Here is a 20,177-nt window from a genome sequence, read left to right on the forward strand (position 1 = left end):
ATAACGGACGGAACTTAGTGAAAGCAAGGGACCAAGGGTGCGCGGTCACATCCCAGACCGCGTTGTTTACTCGAAATCCTCTTTGGGACTAGTGAAGTGGGGGATGAAAGAGGGAAGAAGCCGCAATTTTTCGACCAATAAGATGAGTGCGCATTTTGAACCAATCATCTCAGCGAAAACGCCCATATCCCCGCAGTTTAAGAATCCCATGGCAGAGTTCCCACTTTTTGGTGACAAAACGTCAGTGGGCGTGGACCTTGGTCGCTGTTGGCTTGAGACACTCCAAGTGGGAAGGAGCTTCGGTTTGTGATGCAACCACTTTACACCGCAAGCGTAAACTCATCGGTTGCCTCGCCCCCTCGCAGATGCCAGCTCATGGCACCACCGGATCCAAAGTTTTGACCAGGAGTATTTCTCTTCTGTGTACACAAAGAATCGGTTGTTCCAACGCTTTGCGTCCAAAACCAGTATAAGTCCTTTGCAACCCCACCAGACCGATTGCGTTTACGTTTGCGAGTACGGCTCGTTCTCTATTCTGCACCTTGATAGTGTGCGCAGGAGGCTTTCGCCGCCATGCTCTCACTCCAACAGATCCCAGAAGAGATCATTCACCAAATACTACACTACATCTCACCAGAAGACAACCTGCTTGCAGTGCATCCTCTCTCCAAACGCCTGAATCAGATTGCCCAAGAGCCATTATTATGGCGGTATTACTGTTTAAACGCCTTCAGGTTCTGGAGTCCTAGCCACAATTTCACGGAAAAGCTGCAGGAGCCTGCGTCAAGCGTATGTTGGAAACGGCTATTTCTTGTTCGCAAAAGAAGGGACGCCAAGGTCGCCAATCTCTTCGATGGGATTTTGGCCACTAAGCACGGTCGAGTCAAGAAATTTGAGGAAATATGTTTACTCGGTTGCGACGCCAAGGACTTTCTCTTGATCCAGGCTCAAACTCCAGACACTGCCGATGATGTCTTGGCCAGGAGGTTGGAAGCACTGGCTCCCGCAAGCCCCTCAGTCTTTGGCTAATCCACTGTTCAGGTATTTCAGCAATGCCATTCTATCCAGCATCCGTCGAGGTACCGCTATACAAATTTGGGACGACCTCCGTAGCGAGGAAGCACGCGAGGCTCGGAGGCCTAACCAAGTTCCGAATGTCGTGCCTGGAAGATTAGAGCGCGCACTCGCAGCCTTTGACATGTTCGTCATCCCAGATGACGTTGGCGACGTGAACGATGTAGGACAGCCCAGCTCACCAATCTGCTCTTGACTAATGTTATAGCAGGTATCGAAAGTTCTGGACAGTCTAGCTGTCGAGTTCCGAAACAACCACTTGGACTTTGACAGCCTTTGTATTCGGGAACAATCCCTAACTTTGAACCGTTGGCTAAGGTCCAACAACCTAACCGGCATGGTCGACCCCGAGACCAACTATCGCAATCTCCGAAACTGTCTCATCGGCCACGCGCTCCGTGACGAAACTCATCAGTCACTCCCCATGGTCTCGGCCGCCATTTTCTGCTGTATTGGTGAGAGGCTAGGTTTGAATGCACATTGTTGCGCGCTTCCAGGACACGTCCTTGCAATGGTTTTTGCGACTCAGGAAACAACACTGGACGGTTCCATGGTCACAGACTCCTCACGGCCTGTCGATAGGATGTATTTAGATCCGTACGGGGGCGATGCTGAGTTCAACAAAGAAAATCTTCGGCATTTCATCGCCCAGGTCGGATGGCATAGCCTGGATGTTGACACAATGGCGCCGGCTGCAGTCTCAACCATGATCGGGCGACTAGCTCATAACATCAGGCATACAAACCTATTTTTGACGTCTCAGGACGTCTCGGTTGAGAGATTGGCCGGCCTTGGAACCGGAACAGCTCTCCAGAACTTGGAGTTGTCCGTTTACGCCGCCGCCTGGGCTACCACACTTCTTGACCCGGGAGCATTTGTGGATGTCACGTCGCATTTCGCACTCCGATTCAATTCGCTTCGCTTCGATGACGCCTGGCTAGTGGAAAAAATTTACAACACCCGGCCTCAACCACACGGCGACGTGTTCCTTGCCGCTCCGAATCCAGAGTACATACTTCGCCTCATCCGGCGAGCGGATGAGCAGCAGCCTGTCCTCCGTGAGCCTCAGACGACCATGGAATTTAAAGTCGGAAACGTTGTGCGTCACGGTAGATACGGCTTTCTCGGGGTTGTAATCGACGGGGAGGTGCCTCCTCAGGGATCTGTCTTGTACTACAGGCTGTTGTGAGTAGCCAGTGATCACAGAGTGACGAGCAAGACCATACTAAGATCTTACTAGGACGCCTCCAAACATGCAGGGAACTTTCTCTCTTGTCAAAGCCTCAAGCCTGGAGCTTGTACGGGATGCCGAAGAGGCGGAAGCGGCAATGTTCCCTGACACAGGACTCTTTTTTAAGCGATTCGATAGGGAGAGTTGTACCTTTGTCCCATCGAATAATGAGATGGTGTACAATCCATTATGATGCAGACGTCATTTTAATCGGCGGTTCGATCGAGGCATGAATAAAACTCTAGTAACGATTATAAACGTACTGCGCAGCTGCATGCTTCCCTCTCCTCCCTTCAATACTACACCCCAACGCTCGCAGAGTTGAGTGCCGCTAGAAGGACTTACTTGCCACCGATTCCCATCCAAATGCATCTGCTTTTCTCAGAACCAAACGCCCGGGCAGTGTAAACTTCGTATCATTCCTTCGTGTACCACTGCTTCGTGCTGGCTTCCTCCACACGCCTCTCTACGAATCGGTAGCCCAATCGGCAAGGACACCGTGCTCTGCCAGCTTCTGCACCCAACAGTTGATGGCAGGGGAGTGGTCTTTCTGGCGTCCCTGTACGCGATCCTCGTCTTCCTTCACGAAGGCGATCTCAGCGTTGTACTCTCCCATCAAGGATTTCTGCTGTGTCACCAGGTCGCTATAGAGTTCAAAGAGCTCCATAGCCTCCATGGAGGGATTGGTAACCTTCTTCTCGAATGCTGGATCGACTTCAGTCTTTTCCAAGGTTGATTTTTCAATGCCGAAACCAGCGAGGCGCTCTGTTTCGTCACCTTTTAGCGGTTGCTCGTTCCCGGCCACGAGACTTTGCCAGCCGTCGAGCGTTTTTGTGCGGTTGTTAAGGAGCTCAAACGCGTTGATTGTGCGCGCAAGGATTCCAGAAATGATGGTCAGGGGGCTCTTGCACAGCGCAAGCAGGTTGAATGACAGGGCGCTCTCTTCAAATTGGAGCATGCGTGCCTGAATCTCGGGGCGGACGAGGTTTGCCCAGTGGGCGCCGTCTTCGAGGGGCCCTAAACAGACGGGCCTTGTCTTGAGGCCATCCAACTCCCATACCGAGCCATTAGCTGGTACATAGGCGATGAAGTGGTAACCCGACTCTGAGTCCATCTTCTGCTTCTTGGTCCTCTTGGTCTTCTTGGAAGGTCCCCTGCGTTTCATTTTCTTTGCATCGGCGGCTTCAGTCTCAAGGAAGAGATCCGCGTTCAGATGGTCCATTCTTCTAGTGAAGGAATTGTGGACGGAGCGGATGAATGTGTTTGAGCCCAAGGCATGACCGCGGAGTGGAGTACTGAGGTTGCTTGTGGAATTCTTGAACACTTGCAGATTCGTACCGAGATCGACATCCTTACAGTTCATGAGGATATTCGTCATGGCGACGGTTGCGCAGGCGTTGTCTGTAGTCTGTGTGTGCGTCAGTGTTTGACGTGGGCGGGGAAGAGACATCAAGAGAACAGACCTGGTTCGCGAACCAAAGATCTCGGCTGTCAACAACCTCATCGTCCTCATAGTTCTCCGAAAAGTACTGATAGAGAAAAATGAAACCGTAAACGGGCTGAGGAAGAGTCGCAACATAATCTTCGTCGACTGAGAAAACCTCCTGAACCTTCACGTCCTTGACGCCCATCTCTCGGAGCATAGCATTGAAGAAGGCCTGCAAGTGATGTTAGACGTGTATGTCGGATTGGTTGTGTGGAAAGCTCACCGGTTCAGATTCTACCTCACACCAACCTTCCCACTCCTGAAGCTCATCCTTGGTTATAGGTGCTAGAGCTTCACGGAGTAGCATCTGATAATCCCTCGCCTCCTGAGCGGCGGCGGCGGTGGTCGCGGCGGCAGCAGTTTCGGTTGCCTTCCGCTTAGGATTCCGTCTTGAGTCAGCCATTGTAGCTTCACCGTCGACCTCAGAGGGCGAATCCTTCCTCTTCTGGGAACAAGAGCCTCTTGCCTGAGTAACAGACCAGCCTGCTCCAGCAACAATGGCGTTGGCTTCTGGACTTTTCTTAGTAGTGCACACGTCGCCTTCGATGCCTGCGGTCGAAAATTTGTTAGATTTTGCTTGTAATTCGGTTGTAGCCGTAACCGTGCCTGCCCGCGCCTGGCGGCTTCGCAATTGCCGCTGTCCCAAATTGGGCCGCGGAGGCCTTGAAGACGTCATTCTGGCTGCAACAACTATGCCAGCGTTTTCGATTGCGTTCTTGAAGACTTCTCAGCGTAAAATAATGAGGCTTTTGGAAATATTCAGAAGAAGTTGTAAGAAAGAGGTTCGAGGTAGCGACAGTGCGGTAGAACTTTGGCAGCAGTGAAGAAGAATATCCATGTAAAGCCTAAGGAAGGGAACAGAAGGCCGGGTGCTTTTAGCAGACCAACTTATAGAGGGACTATGGCAGACTTTCTCTGGTGAAGACCAACAAGCATTTTGTTGCCAGATTTGTGATGTGAAAGTAACTTTGACGTAGGGAAGGTGGTTGAGGGCTGGCAGACAAAGTGCTTCGTCATGGGATGAGACAGAGGTGCAGAGACAGAACAGTACACAGTCTTTGGCGACTCCTTGTTGCCATTATCAGAGACGAAACAAAACGACAGATGATGATTGTATGGAAAACACACAAATAACAGCGGGCATCATTTGACGTTGGGGCACCATAGGAAACAAGCGATGTAGACATACCTGTTGCAGATTAGCCTCAAGTCATGAGTCTAAACCTAAGGCAAAGACAGCCGATAACAGTTGGTGATAATCCAGCTACTTCACCATTTGCATCGAGCGTTTAGGTCCTTTAGCTGAGGTTATGGTTCGCGTCTCAGCTACATTCTATGCAGTTAATAGGTAGTAATGCTGTGTCAAGATAAGCTTCGGAAAGCCGCGGGGGTCGTGCGTCCTCAATAGCTCCCGCCTGGGATGAACACGCTCCAGCTCCAACGACGTCAACCTCCACTGTTATTTGGCCAGCAGCCTTAGCGGAAGCTAACACTTGGGCAGAAGCTGGGTGGGCGTCCAATTTCTGATTCGCACAGGCCATCCCCACTGCCGAGAAGCCCCGACCCTGTTAGTATCCTGGTAGGACCCACTAAGCAGCCGATATGCCAATCACAATTCTTCAGGTCAAGGCGGGTGGGTGTTGTTGCCAGGCGCGTTTGGACGTGACGAGCACTCGCTGGAAATTTTGAAGCTTTGGATTCCTGCCTGCAGTTTCTTTACCTTCACGACGTCAACAATAGCTTGCAACGCCGAGCAAGCACATCTGATGCTCTTCGGTATCCCCTCGCTCCACCCGAAGACTCTTGCTATCTGCCGGCGACCTTTGCAGACTGTGATTCTTATGAGGCGATCATAAGTACGGCATGCGATGAGCGCAACTCCGAGACAGCGGACTGGTGGTTTTCCACAAACACCAGCGACCGCAGCACCGGGCAGATCCCGACGACAGGACCCCGACCCGAACTCCTCCGTCTCCTCCCAGAAGAGCAGCCGATCGTCTGCGCTTCCTCTGGCTCCCGAAAATGCCTCCCGAGGCGGTGCCGCGACCGAGCCAGTCATCCCTTTGACAATCCTTGATGCACCCCAACAACGCTTCTACGCCTTCGCCATATACGTCGGTCTGTTGGCATGGAGGTTCTACGACTGGATCAAGCTGGTGGAGGATAACGACACCTCGGCTTGGCTGTTCCTCAAATGGGTCTTCATTGATTTTGGATTCTTGTTCGGCCTCCCGGAGATGAGGATACCATGGCTAGAGATGTCGCAACCCGTGGTTACGGCCATTTTCCTCTTCCATGCCTTTTTCAACTTCATGTTGATGTTCAATATCCCGGTACGTGGGAGGAAACGAATTCTCGGAGCTGGATTATGGACGAGACTGACTAACCGACAAACAGCTTCCACTGCAGCCATGGCTCGTCGGCTTTTTCAAGGTCTTCTACGACCGCGAGGTTGCCGTTTCAGAGCACACCGTGAAGGTCTCGAGCATCCTGCATAATCACTCCTTGATCATGGGAAGACAGATCATCAACATTTTGCCAGAGGGGTATATCTCCGCTTACACTCAACCATGTAGCCCACATTGCTAACATGGCTATTTAGCTCTGCGGTTCTCAATTTCGAGCAAACTCCTTTCTGCATCGGCGAAGGTCGTGAGACCGTCCGGCTGCCGATACAATTCAACTCAACGGTGCCTGCCGAAATGGAACTTACTCGCATTGATCTTGATACCAACCAAGAGGAAACCATTAAACTGTCTAGTCGCGAGGTTCGGAAGATTGCGAAGCAGATTAAAGACCAGACGACAGAGTCCAACCCATTGGCCCACATCATCGAGTACCCAGTCAAGAAGACTGGTGTTTACCGTCTCGGCAAAGTTCTGGATGAGTATAAACTCGAGGTTCAGCGCGCAACCCGGGACACTTACGTTGTGCCATGTCCCAGGGCAAAATTCCGAACCCCTGACAATGAAGACCGCTGTATCAGGGACCTGTCCGATTTGCTTGTCGATGTCACCGGGACCCCGCCCCTGAAGATTGTCTACAGCCGGACAGTGAAAGACAAGGACAAGAGCTTCCACTTCCAGAGTCTGCAACCCGAAGATTACACATCGCCCTTGCTAGGCTCGCCTGCTTCCTCTTTGACGCACGCCGGCGACGAGGATACGTCTTGGGTCAAGCCACAAACCGTGGCAGTACGTCTGAACGAGACCCTGGATGAGCCAGGTCTTTGGCAGTACGCCGTGGATGAAGTTACGGACGGGTTTGGCAATGTTCGGAAGTACGCGCCTTCAGCGGAAGAGACTGAAGCCCGTACCCGGCCGAAGGACCTGGCCCGCACCTTCAAGGTAAAGGAACGACCCAAGGTTAAGCTGGTAGGCTGCGATCTACGCAACCCAATCAAAGTTGCCAAGAAGACAGGGGCACGTCTACCTGTTCATTTCTCGATCGACGGCAACGCTGCAGACACTGCTCACAACTTGACGTGGGACTTTTCGCCCATCGACTCGTTGACCAACAGTGGAGACCACGGCGACAAGGTTTCTGTGGTGTCTTACCGTGCTGCCAACTCCCACGATCAGCCTCTTGTTTCGGAACCTGGGCTATACACGCTCAAATCAGTTTCAAGTGGCTTATGCGAAGGAGAAGTTCAGGAGCCATCCTCATGCCTTCTGCTCAACCCTCTGGAGCCGCAGTTGTCGATTCGCTCTGAGGAGATACCCGACAAGTGCGCCGGCAACTCTGTGGGACTCCGTGTGGACCTGGACCTGATCGGAACACCACCGTTCGTAGTACGGTATGATGTCGTTGATGAAAAACTCAAGACCAGACATGAATCAGTTCAAGTCAAGGGTCTTAGACAACAAGTTGAGCTCAGACCCACGGCAGCTGGACACCACAAGTACATCTTCAAGTCCATTGACGACGCGATTTACACGGGTCAGCGTTTGAGTCCTGATATAACACTGGAAACGGACGTCAAGCCGGCGGCTTCAGCGGTCATTCAGCACACTACCGGATCCAAGAGCGCATGTCTGGAGGAACCAGTGGAGGTTGACATACTTCTTCTTGGCGATGCCCCCTTTTCTCTCGAATGGGAGCTTGTGCACGACGGCAGGCGCAAGTCTGAGCGCGTCACTGATATTCAAGACTCGACATACAAGATCAAGACCAAGCCCCTCGCCAAGGGAGGAGAGTACACACTTTCCCTCAATAGCGTTCAAGACAAATCAGGTTGTCGCACATTCCTCAAGGATGAGCTGAAGATCTCCGTCAGGCGTCAGCGTCCGCGTGCCGCATTCGGCCTACTCGAGAATAAGCGAAGCTTCAAAACGATCGAACACGCAGAGGTCAAGCTGCCGTTGCGTCTTCAGGGAGACGGGCCTTGGACAATTTCTTACCGCAATGTCGATCAAAGCGATATCGTTTACCAAAGGGAACTGAGAAGCAACAACGACATCCTTCCTGTCAAGGCACGGGGCACGTACGAGATTGTCGACGTCCGAGATAAACAATGCCCCGGGGTCGTGGACCCTCAGGCGTCTAGATTCGAAGTCGATTGGTATCCTAGGCCAGAAATTTCCCTGGTGCAATCCGACACGGTCATCTCGAAGGGTAATGAATATGTCAAACGTGATGTTTGCGAAGGAGACATTGATACGTTTGAAGTCAACCTCAAGGGTGAGTCAACCAACCCCTGATAAGAATTATCTACTGACAAAAACCAGGTTCTGCTCCCTTCCACGTTGACTACAATGTCAAGCACGTCCCCTTTCCTGGGACTGCTTCTAAGGGTCATGCCTCCGGCAGTAGCAGCAGCAAAAAGGATCTCGACACCTCTCTTAACAAAGCGTCCATTCCGATGGACACTTCGAAGCCTGGAGAGTACACATATCAGTTCTCCGACCTAGCAGATAACCTCTACGACAGCGCGACGAATTCTCGCTCTTTGACTGTGGCTCAGCGCGTTAACGCCAAGCCATCCGCTGCTTTCGTTAAGCCTGGGCAGTCGTTCAAGTACTGCAAGACGGAGCAGGACAGGGAAGACACAATTCCCATCACACTCAACGGTGTTGCTCCGTTCTACGTCGAAATCGAGATCAAACATCACAGCGGCACTGTCCCTGAGACATACAGAATCCCGTCGATCCAGACTAACTCGTACGGCATCCACATTCCGAGACAGCATCTGCGCCTCGGAATCCAGCATGTTCGCATCCGCGAAGTCAGAGATGCCCGCGGATGCCAAAAGAAGTACGAGATTGGTGCGCCATCTGTACAGGTGCACCTTCACGATGCCCCGGCCATTTACCCTCTCGAGAGCCGAGGAGATTACTGTGTTGGTGAGCGTATTGCCTACACCCTCTCCGGCACGCCTCCCTTTGAGATCTGGTATGATTTCCAGGGCCAGCAACGCAAGGCCAAATCTGGCACAACCAATTTCCGCCGTATCGCCGAGTCTCCTGGCGAATTCGTCATCACATCCATCTCTGACAAGGCCTCGGAGTGCCGTGCCTCAGTCGACATCACCAAGACCATTCACCCTCTTCCGGCCGTCAAGATTAGCAGAGGCCGACAAACCCGCGTGGATATCCACGAAGGCAACGAGGTCGAGATCCTCTTCGAGTTCTGGGGCACCCCGCCGTTCGAGTTCACCTATACACGCAGCTCCAATGCTCGCAAGGGCCAGAAGAGCGTGGTACTCGAGACGCGACACGACGTCTCGTACGAGAGCAGCAAGATCATCCGCGCAAGCCAAGAGGGCACGTACGAGGTAGTCGCCATCAAGGACAAGTTCTGCGCCTTCTCCACACAGCAGGTTGCCGACACTGGCAAGGACCAGAAGCTGCTGCAGTATTAGCATGAAATAAAACGAACTCAGGGGCGTCTTTTTTTGTTTTTTGAAAGGTGGATACACTTGGGCTTGCTGCATGACGACGAAAGAGGCAATGTTTGTGTATACGTCAGTTGGTGTGCATAGACATTTATATCATGGCACGGCGTTTCGTTCTGGGGAAATCAGGGTTGAATAGGGCTATAATCAGCATGACCAAAGACAATTTCTTTTAGTAAATCGATTTTCCATACTGTAATGCGCATGAGACTTGGGAACTTGAAACTTGTGATTTGCATTGTGATTCCGAGATGGCCAGAGTTTTGTGGCCTAAACTTTTCCCCAACCCGCTATTCTAGTGAATTACTGCTACGTCTACACCACCGCCAGACTCTCTTCCTTTTTTCCTCGCTACTCGGTGATCTCAATCCTCTTGATCAAGTCGCCGCCAATTCTGGCAATCTCCAAAAGAACAGCCGGCTTGTTCACCTCGACAACATCGCCCTCCTCATCGCCGAAGTCCCCGACCTGTCGGAAGTTGTACGGCAGACCGACGCGGAAGTTCTGCCTGCTGCGCAACTTGGGCTGCCAGATGGCGCCGATGACAGCGTCGTCCGGCGCGCCGTGGAAGAAGATGAGGGTATCCTCGTACGCGGCCTCGAGCTCGCGCAACAGCACCGTCGCCGGGTGCCTAGCGAGGGGCAGGGGCACCTTGCCGGTGCGCTCATCGAGGTTCTTGAAGAGCGAGTGCCGCGTGCCGGCCTCGGAGGCAGCGTCGCGGGCGGCGCGCTTCAGGGCCGAGGACGAAAGGTGGAAGAGCACGTCGTAATCGGCGAGGGAGGGGCGGAAGAGCTCGGCGGCGTCGAGGGCGATGCCTTGCTCCTTGACCAGCCTGCTCGCGGCCTTTGCGAGGCGCGTCATGCGCGTCGCGAGAAGCTTGGAGGGGCTGTGGCGGGTGTAGGCCAGACCGAGGTGGTCGTGGGGCGTGGCGACGAAGAGGACGGCGTGGTTCATGTTGGGGTCGCGCGCGCGCCAGGCCTCGAGGTGGTGCGAGACGATGGCGCGGTCATCGGCGGACATGTCGTCCGATGAGTCGACAACGAGGGCCTCGTCGCGCCAGTCCCAGCGGGACAGGAAGAGGAGGGTGCGGAGGAAACCCGACATGGGGCTCGAGGGGACCTTCCACGGATGCGGGTTGAGGAAGACGTGTAGGACAAGCAGCTCGATAAGCTCTTCGGTGACATGGCCGGCAAGCTTGTGCGCGTTGAACCAGTGCTTGACAAGGCGGATCGTTGTGGAAAGAGTGGTGAATCGCGTGCAATAGGTCGTGATTGTCTGCGTATGCAGAGGCAGGTGCTTGGAGCGCCAGTGCAGGTCGAAGAGGGCCTCTTCGGCCTCAGCTCGAATCTGGGGGCTGAGAGTCTTGTTCTTAGCCTGGCGATCGAGGAGCGTCTCCTCGAGTTCGGCGTAAATGCGCAAGCGGAACGCGGCACCGGTCTCGTAGATGATGTCTAGGTAGGCCAGGTTGTCGATGTCGCGCGCTGCGTTGTCGCGGCCCAGGCTCGTTGTGATGTTGTCGTGGACGGCTCGTAACCTACGGTCGATGTCGAGAAGGAATTCAATCTTGGTTTCCTGGATGGCGACTACGTTTTCCGGCCACTTGCTGGAGGCCTCGAAGTAGAGGTTCACGTCCATGGGCGGAGGGCTGGTCTTCTGAGAGAGTGTGAATGGTGGCTTGATCGAGGCGGACCGTAGCTCCGGAACGACGGGAGAGATTTGTCTGACTGACAACGGCATGTCCTCCAGGCTGCGGATATCCTGCTCTAGGGTGCCAAAAGCCTTCCTCGCCGCATCAAAGGCTTCTTTGTCCAGAGGCGAAATGTCCAGAGACGGAGGTAATTCGGCGTCGTGGAACCGCAGGTCGCCAGCGCCGAGGCTCAGATGACGCTGGAGGATATATCGGACGATCTCCTCGCAAATACCCGCCGCCGTCTTGTTCATCCACTGCACACATTCGAGGATGCTGCCGTCCTGGAACCGTCGAAGCTCGGCCTTGTCCCCCCAGAACTTGCGGAACTTGGCGGCCTCCTTCTCCAACTCGGCCGACGGGCCATACTCCATCAACCGGCCCATGTTGGCGGGGTCGAAGATAATGCCCACTTGGATGTTGGACAGGTTCCGGGGCTGTGTACCAGTGATTGACCAGGGCGTTGGGTCCTGGCTCGAGAAGTGAATCAGCTGGGATCTCTCCTTCAGCGCCTTCTTGAGAACTGTATTCGCCTTGAAACTGAGGTCCCAGACGGCGCCTCGGCGGTCAGGATTGTTGCTCTTCGAGTTGCTATCGACGTTTTGGATCTCGAAAATGGCATCGTACAGCTGCAGCGGCATGTCGGCTTTCGTAATAAATGTCGGCTCAAACTGGTTTGCCAGAGTATCGTTGAGCACCTCCATGGTCGTGCAGGCGTGAAAATGAAGGAGACTTGCAGACCACGGACTCATCTTGTACAAGATGTTGACTTCGCGGTCAGGATCGAACATGACGGGGCCGTTCTCGCGGATGACCTCGGCGCCCTGCTTGTAGGTCCCAAACACAAAGGGCTTCTTGGAGAACTCGGTAGAAGCGAGGAACTGAACGGTAGCCTTGAACAGCTCTGTGCTGCTCAGAGCCGAGGAAAGTGCCGGCTGTCCGTTCCGTCCACCCGTCTGCAAGAGCAGTGCCATCATGATGGCCCATTCAAAGTGACCGAAACCACCCTTCGACAGCGAACTACCTAGACCCCGTTGTTGGAGCCAAATCCTTCCGAGAATGCAGGCGTCCGCAAAAGCTTTGCAATCTGTTTTGGCTCGGGTCAAAACACGAAGATAGGTAACGAAGGTGTCTTCGGCCTTGATAGTCGAGTTGTAGAACGGCGTTGCGGCACTCGAGTCTTTGGCGTCGGCCTGTCCACCCTTGTTGCTGTTGAACGACGGGTTCAACTTTGTCTTGGGGAAAACCTCCTCGGGTGCGCAGGGGATGATGCGAATGACGTAGTCCGCTTTGGATTGCTTCTTGTCGTCGCTTTCATCGTCGGAGCTCTCGGATGTTGATGCGGGCCTGATAGAGAGGATGGGTAAGAGGGCGTTTCCGTTCAGGTATTCAAATTCCAAGTCGGCCGACCCTCCAAGCTCCTTACGCAAACTGGCCGCAATGTTGGCAATATAGTACGCTCGCCGGTAAAAGTAGCGCATGTTCTGGTGGTCCTTCTCTTGGAAAAGTGAGGCGGGCATCTGTACGATCATGTCGATGCCCTTGTTGGCCTGGGCCTGGACCATTGTCCTCGAAACGTAGCTTCCAACGACATTGTAAGTCGCGGGCTTTTCGTAGGAAAGCTTGTACGGCGCATCGTCGGCGGGCTTCGGATCCGGGTAGGGAATCTTTATGCGATGGGTCTTCTGGAACTTGCGCGTGGCTTCGGCGATCTAGAATTCTGGTCAACTCATGTCCTGGCGAAAGCATTGCTGGATCAACGAACGGGAATGGGGCCATGGGACTCGATGCCTTCGATCAAGTTTCTGATCTTGTGCAGCAATGTGTCGGCGCCGTCCAAGGCCTTGGCGTAGTCAACCTTGACCTCCTTCAGAAGCTCGTCCGTCTGCAAGACAAATGGGCTCGCAGTCGCAATGTTGGCCGTGATCCTGGAGTCGCCTTGGTGGGAGACCTTGCGGCGCTTGGGGCTCTGTTCCATTTTGACGACTTGACGGGTCAGCCCAGTAGTCTTTTGTGCAAGCGGGCTGTTCGATTCGTGGCTGACGAGTGCAATGGTCCAGAAACGCAATTACACTGTGAATACGGCAGCGACTGCGAATTCCGTTTGCACCAAAGGCCACTCGCGATCAAGGGAAATTTTTTGAAGCGTGGGGCATTCTGCAGGCCGATAAGCAGCTGGGAGAAAACTTATCCCTGGCCGACCGCCCGATAAGACATGAAGTCGGTCTCGGACCCGCTTTAAACCATCCACTGTCCCAGACACGCAGAGCCACCGACCCAGCCAACCCAGACAAACAAGAGACGAATTGCGGATACTGCACCAAGCCATGGGGTTGGATAAATATTTAAAGAATTCTTTCGTTTTGTCGACGGTCGTTGAATGATCAGTTGGAAAGGCTGCACTCATCCCCTGATGCTTTATGCCTATGATTCTCTTTCACACGTTGGGTTCCAATTGCATCCTACCGAGGGCAATGGCAATGGAAAGCAAGCGGAACGCGCCGAAGTCTCTCCACAAAATCGGATGGCAAGCAGAGCTCAAGTGCCGACCACGTACCGACCAAAAGGCCAAAAGTTAAGACAAGTGACAAGCGTAGAGGATGATGGAGCTCCAAACTCGCCAAGGTGCGCCCCAGCATAAAGTCGCCGGTATCGCAATGTGGAACTAGTACTTGGATCGAGTCTCTATACTCGAAGGTCAACTTGCGTCGTGAGTGGCCCGAAGTCTGTTCGGAACAGGAACTCTAGACTTAATTCCGCTCTTCGGCACAGTCTTCGGCAAACGGCAGTGCTTCCCGAACCGGCTCCCCTACAATACCTACAACCCCTATCCGGTTGGCTACATCGTGGCAGTTCACGGCCATAGTCAATTGACAATCGAACTCTGAAGCCCAACACAGATGCTCCGTCACTCAACGAAAGGCGGCTGTTGTCGTCTTTGCCATGGGATTGACTTTGCGGGGTCCGGACGGGGATGTCCCCCTCAGGGGGAAAGCTGGAGTTGAGACTTTCCCCAGTTTGGCCTTCACCCCAGAGCACAAAGCGTGGGCGCCAAAACGTTTAGCCCCGCCACTTTCCGAGTCGCGGAACTCGAGAGGGGGACGACCGCTAAAGGTACCTGTCAGTGCTGCCACAGCTCCAGGCTGCACTAAGGTAGGGTAGGGATACCGGGAGCCTCTGAGAGCGAGACACCCCGGCAACGTCCCCAGGTCCAAGCTTGCCTTTGCTCTTGCCGAGCTCAATCCCGAAGGGGCGGAGCAGCATACACCCCCAGACACTCTCCGAATCGCCCACGGCGCAATGGCAACGGCAACCCACGGCCTTGGAAGCTAAAGGGTCCATGGTCACGTAGATGCAATAAATTGACCCGGGCCCCTTCGGAATCCCTCGTGAAGGACCGTCTTTCTTCTCCCCCTCCTCACATTCTCTCTCTCTCCCTGTCTTCCCTCCCAATTGCTCTTCGGCTCCTCTGCTGCCTGTGTTGAAGCTTCTTGGTCGTCATCGTCTGTGACACGTTCGGCCCCTCCATTTATCCTCCTGGTCCTTACGATCCCGACTGTAGCCAAGTCTACCACACATACCACCCACTTCCCATTCACGATGCCTTCAGCAGCTCTTTGTGCGCGCTCATTGCGTGCCTATGCTCGTCATGGCTCCAACGTAGGTCCAGTTGTGATCAGGAGTCCATAGACACCTGCAAACCAGACTTGGCAGCTTTACTGACCCTTCCCTCATGAGTAGCACACTGCCATTCTTGCCCGCGCATTCTCTGCCTCAGCGCGGAGGCCAGAGATCAACAAGGTCTACCCTTCAGCCACCGAGGCTCTCAAGGACATGAAGCCCAACTCCACACTCCTCTGCGGCGGTTTTGGTCTCTGTGGTGTCCCTGACACTCTCATTGACGAGGTTCTGAAGAAGCCTGAGATCACCGGCATCACCGCCGTCTCCAACAACGCCGGCACAGACACTTCTGGCCTCGGCAAGCTGCTGAAGACGAAGCAGATCAAGAAGATGGTCGCCAGCTACATTGGCGAGAACAAGACATTTGAGAAGATGTACCTGACCGGTGAGGTCGAGCTCGAGCTGACCCCCCAAGGCACCCTTGCCGAGCGCTGCGCCGCCGGCGGCAAGGGCATTCCTGCCTTCTACACCCCGGCTGCCTTTGGCACCGTTGTGCAGACCGGCGAGCTGCCCCTCCGCAACAAGCCCGACGGCTCGGCCGACCAATTCTCCTACCCGAAGGACGTCAAGGTCTTCAACGGCAAGTCGTACCTCCTCGAGCACAGCATCGCTGGGGACTACGCCTTCGTCAAGGCCTACAAGGCCGACAAGCTCGGAAACTGCCAGTTCCGCCTCGCCGCCAACAACTTCAACGGTGCCATGGGCCGCAACGCCAAGATGACCATCGTCGAGGCCGAGCACATTGTCGAGCCCGGTGAGATCTCTCCAGAGGCCGTCCACCTTCCTGGCATTTACGTCAAGCGCGTCATCCAGAGCACGAGCGAGAAGAACATTGAGAAGTACACCTTCGCCAAGGACGAGAACGATGCCGACGCCAAGAAGGCCCTCGGCACTGGCGACACCGCTGCCAAGCGCGAGCGCATCGTCCGCCGCGCCGCAAAGGAGTTCAAGAACGGCATGTATGCTAACCTTGGCATCGGCATGCCCATGCTGGCACCCGGCTTTGTCGGCCCCGAGGTCGAGGTCCAGCTGCAGTCCGAGAACGGTATCCTCGGCCTGGGCCCGTACCCCAAGAAGGGCGACGAGGACGCCGACCTCATCAACGCCGGCAAGGAGACCGTCACACTCAAGCCCGGTGCCGCCGTCTTTGGCAGCGAGGAGAGCTTCGGCATGATCCGCAGCGGCCGCATCAACCTCACCATCCTCGGTGCTATGCAGGTCAGCGCCAATGGCGACCTCGCCAACTGGATGTTGCCTGGTAAGGTCAAGGGCTTCGGTGGAGCTATGGACCTCGTCAGCAACCCTAGCGCGACCAAGGTCGTCGTCACGATGGAGCACACGGACAAGAAGGGCAACGCCAAGATTGTCAAGCAGTGTGCTTTCCCCTTGACCGGCAGAGCCTGCGTGTCAAGAATCATTACCGAACTGGTAAGTTACTTCTGCATGATCCAGGCCCATGACACTCGTCAGAGACTAACAACTGCGGTAGGGTGTTTTCGATGTCGACTTCGCGCACGGCCTGACCCTTATCGAGATTGCGGACGGCGTCACGGTGGATGAAATCAAGAGCAAGACCGAGGCGCCGTTCACGGTTGCCGACGACCTGAAGCCCATGTTGTAAGGCGGAACGGTTTGTAGAATATCCCGGAGGCTGAGCATGTGAAGGAAATTATACCCGTTGCGGAGGGTAAGCTGTTGTCATCATCTAGAGTACGGCGTCAAGTTAGGGACCAAAATGACTAGCCATGACTTTTTTTTCTCTTGAACTCTACTGCTATAAGCTTTGCCCATTCGCCTCCTTGGTCATCCCATGATATCGTATGTAATACTACACAACGCCGGCTTCTCCATGCGTACCTCTGGTGAAGATTCTCACTGTAATGTATCATTTCGCCCACGCTAAGTATGGCCTTGTCAGCGTTCTCGGCTTTTCCCTTTGCCAAATTTATTCCTGCTATCAAGAGCCCATGAAGGACTGGAGAATGTCATCGAGCCGCCGCCGCTTCTTCCGGTTCGGATTCAGACCCGTCTCCACATTCCCAAGCTGGACGGTAGGCTTCATCAGCTCCGCCGTTCTCCGCGCAGACGTCTGCCTGTTACTCGGCGACGAGGTCCTGAAGAATGTATACCTCGACGTCGCGAACAGCCCACGACGAACATACGACACGGCGGGTGTGATGCCCGGCCTCGCGGAGCCGCAGTGGCCCAATTGGAGACATGCGAGCGGTTTGGACGGGAGCACCAGCTGCTCTGAGACGGTCTTCTGCCCCGTCTCTAGGCCGATCCTCTTCAGATCCTCGTCCTTTGTGAACTGCCCGATAAAGGAGTACAGCCAAAACGCCCAAGTCTCAAAGGGGAAGCCCTTGCACGTCTGCGCCTCGTAGCCCGGGACGTCGACGTACATGGAGAGGTTTCTCTTGGCCGCGTCGCTTAGGTGGTCGAGGAACGGCGGCGCGTCCTGGCTGGTGACAAACTTGATGGACTGGTTGCTGCTCTGGCAGAAGTTCATCAGCCCGTCGTCGATGTTCCGGGCCAGGCCCTGAAGCTGTCTCGGCTTGCTCTCCTCGACGAAGTCGAAAAGCAACAAGTACCAAAGCAGGGAGTCATGGGGACCATGGAGGGGCTCCTCCATTTGCCAGCCCTCGCCCACCGCCGTGTCCACGGCTCCTCTCCAGTCGCTCCGTGAGGCGTTGACGTCGTACAGCGCGAGCGATGGGAATTTGGACACGTACTGCAGGGAGTTCTTGGTTACGGACTCGTCACCCCAGAGCCTGAGGATCCGCAGCAGGGGAAAGGGATCATCTATCTCGGACCAGCCCCTGACGAGGCGGTCGTCGACCTTGGGGAAGGTGGTGCGCAGCTCGTCGGCTGGCTGGATGATCTCGAGAATGGCGAGGTTCCTGAGGCGGGCAAGGGCCAGCAGCTCATTCTCGGCGAAGGAGCAGAACCCCGTAATGTTGAGATGCGTCACGAAGTCAACGGTGGGAGACTCGAGCGGTCTGAGATAATGCCGGAGGCTCTCACCCGGCTGACAAATGTGCTGGCGGTAGCGGTAGAGGCCCAGCGTCTTCTCATCGTCTTCGGCGAGCAGAAATTTCGAAAACACCTTCCATGCCTGGAAACACACGCCTCTGCGAATCCCGCGTTAGACCCTATAAGTCCGGCCAAGGAGGTCTTGGGAAGATGGACGGACGAACCTGTTCTCCAGCAGCCGCCATATCCTCCACAAGTACCTCTTGGGCAGGTCCTCACGGGCGAGGTGCTGTTCCGTCACGTCTCCAATGTTCTCTGCCACTGTGTGCATCGCCATGTCGGCCAGCGATCTCGGTCCCTTTCTCCCCTCTCCGCCGCGACCTTTCCGCGGCGGCCGGCCGGTCCGCCTCGACCAGTCCCGGCCGTTTTGGTACGCATCTGGAGGGCGCGGTGCGACGACTTCTTTGAAGACTTGCCCCGATTCGTCAAACATGGCAGCGAATCATTCGGAGGATGAGACTGGAGGACAACGTCTCTTAGTGGCCTTCAACATACACTCTTTTGATCATGAGAGACCGATGGTTGCATGTTTAAGAGTGAGATGTACGTGGGTGAGAGGCGGACTCGGTGGGAGCCCGACTGACACTGTGCGTCCACACGGTGTGTACTCATAGCATACTGTGCTCGTAACCACGATTTGCGCCGGGTTTGCAGTGGAACACGACACGGTTATGAAATAAGGTGATCGCGTTGAAGGGCAAATCCAACGTGCTTCACATGAGCATCAAAGTCACGCCAATGCCAAATTACAGTTGCCATGTGTAGCCACTGTCCAGTGGTAACTACATCAACAAAGCCAGGAGCTGAGATAGTTTGTATCGCCGCATAAAATTTCTCTGATCACCAATACAGCCGAAGCTGCCACGGGTCAGAGGGTAAGTGAGCGAATAAGTGCGTCAGTCTTACCTCCCATTTCCCCTCCAGGCACCTTCATTGATAACGTGAAAGGCAGAGTGAATAGAGAGGGTTTGTGTTTTATGATTAGGTAAAGAAGAAAAAGAGAAAGGGAGAAAGCGAAGCTTTGCGCGGAACCGCGGCCTTGATATGGGATTTTTTTTTCGAGTGGGTGGGTCGGGGGCGGCTGGCACACCCGGCACTGGGGTTCCGCCGGAGCCCGGGCAAAACCAGCTGAAGTGCCCTGAAGCCAACAAAGGTGGGCTGCCCGGCTGGCGAAGCTGGGACGAAAGTCGAAGCCGGGTGCCGGCCAAACGAATCTTGGCATTTGACGCGGATGAACCCGTCTCACACCTTGGGTTGTCATTAGGATCTGTGGAAGAGTGCAATCCCACAGTTTGACCGGGCTTCTCGCTTTCGCTCCGTGGTTCTACATGTCGGGTGCTCAGACTGTCAACTGCCGACTTCTATAACAATATTTAGTTGGCAGAATGATCTAGACGAGACACAGTCTGCACAATCAATCACACTTCGGCGACGAGTTCAATTCTCTTCTGAGAGTCTATCTCTAGTCTTGTGTCTCGCCTTCTTCCAAATTTTGATGACAAGAGTCGCACGTGTCACAAATCGCCTAGCAAACATGCACATAGATGGCTGCAAGAATCAGTCAACTTAACCGAATGAACGAACGAGAACTCAAGCAACCAGTTCTACTACAGTTGACATCAGCCTCCAGAGCTTCCCTATTCGAATCACACCGTCATCTGAATTCGTTCTTGACTGCGACAGCCACATGTGGCTGGAAACAAGAGCCCAAAGACCCTCTGCAGACTCTGGTGCGGCGTCTCAAAATCAGGGACTTGCCCGTTTTAGCGCGGGGCAAAAAGTCGTGGCGGTGAAAATGAGGCCAAACAGGCAAAGAGAGCCCCCCCCCCCGGGGACAGACCTGTCAGCGCCAACCAATAGAGACGAACGCGTTTGTGTTTGTGGTACTCTGCAGTCGTGTGGTGTGCTCCAACTAAAAAGCCCAAGGGACTGACTGACACTGAGGACTGCAGTATCGTGCTTTGCGCGCCATGTCTCAAGGATGCTGTTATGCTACGGTAATGATGATTGCCCCTCCTCTAATCTGCCGCGCCTTAGCCTGTGACTCTTCCATGTATTCGTTAGTTTCTGCCCAATGAGACTATAATTGAAC

The 20,177-nt window shown here is 54.4% G+C and overlaps 6 protein-coding genes across 6 annotated transcripts; 3 read left to right on the forward strand and 3 right to left on the reverse strand.

Moving 5' to 3' along the window:
* Positions 1-1,756: 1,756 nt before the first annotated feature.
* ColSpa_08625 (uncharacterized protein) lies at positions 1,757-2,263 on the forward strand (the record flags this gene model as incomplete). The annotated part of the gene is made up of 1 exon (XM_049274837.1): positions 1,757-2,263. The coding sequence occupies one exon, from the start codon at positions 1,757-1,759 to the stop codon at positions 2,261-2,263; it is 507 nt and encodes a 168-aa protein (XP_049130794.1).
* A 508-nt stretch (positions 2,264-2,771) lies between these two features.
* Positions 2,772-4,194, reverse strand: ColSpa_08626 (ubiquitin carboxyl-terminal hydrolase 2; the record flags this gene model as incomplete). Its single annotated transcript, XM_049274838.1, has 3 exons — positions 2,772-3,713; positions 3,769-3,963; positions 4,015-4,194. 3 exons carry the CDS (start codon positions 4,192-4,194, stop codon positions 2,772-2,774), a joined length of 1,317 nt encoding a protein of 438 aa, XP_049130795.1.
* Positions 4,195-5,659: 1,465 nt separating this feature from the next.
* On the forward strand, positions 5,660-9,651 carry ColSpa_08627 (nucleoporin POM152; the record flags this gene model as incomplete). The annotated part of the gene is made up of 4 exons (XM_049274839.1): positions 5,660-6,124; positions 6,189-6,337; positions 6,394-8,471; positions 8,519-9,651. 4 exons carry the CDS (start codon positions 5,660-5,662, stop codon positions 9,649-9,651), a joined length of 3,825 nt encoding a protein of 1,274 aa, XP_049130796.1.
* A 384-nt stretch (positions 9,652-10,035) lies between these two features.
* ColSpa_08628 (U3 small nucleolar RNA-associated protein 25) lies at positions 10,036-13,349 on the reverse strand (the record flags this gene model as incomplete). Its single annotated transcript, XM_049274840.1, has 2 exons — positions 10,036-13,083; positions 13,137-13,349. 2 exons carry the CDS (start codon positions 13,347-13,349, stop codon positions 10,036-10,038), a joined length of 3,261 nt encoding a protein of 1,086 aa, XP_049130797.1.
* A 1,622-nt stretch (positions 13,350-14,971) lies between these two features.
* ColSpa_08629 (succinyl-CoA:3-ketoacid coenzyme A transferase 1, mitochondrial) lies at positions 14,972-16,673 on the forward strand (the record flags this gene model as incomplete). Its single annotated transcript, XM_049274841.1, has 3 exons — positions 14,972-15,031; positions 15,113-16,480; positions 16,542-16,673. 3 exons carry the CDS (start codon positions 14,972-14,974, stop codon positions 16,671-16,673), a joined length of 1,560 nt encoding a protein of 519 aa, XP_049130798.1.
* Positions 16,674-17,009: 336 nt separating this feature from the next.
* Positions 17,010-18,518, reverse strand: ColSpa_08630 (uncharacterized protein; the record flags this gene model as incomplete). Its single annotated transcript, XM_049274842.1, has 2 exons — positions 17,010-18,183; positions 18,250-18,518. 2 exons carry the CDS (start codon positions 18,516-18,518, stop codon positions 17,010-17,012), a joined length of 1,443 nt encoding a protein of 480 aa, XP_049130799.1.
* Positions 18,519-20,177: the final 1,659 nt, after the last annotated feature.

This window comes from Colletotrichum spaethianum (assembly GCF_022836535.1).
Source record: "Colletotrichum spaethianum MAFF 239500 DNA, contig23, whole genome shotgun sequence".
NCBI lineage: Eukaryota > Fungi > Ascomycota > Sordariomycetes > Glomerellales > Glomerellaceae > Colletotrichum > Colletotrichum spaethianum.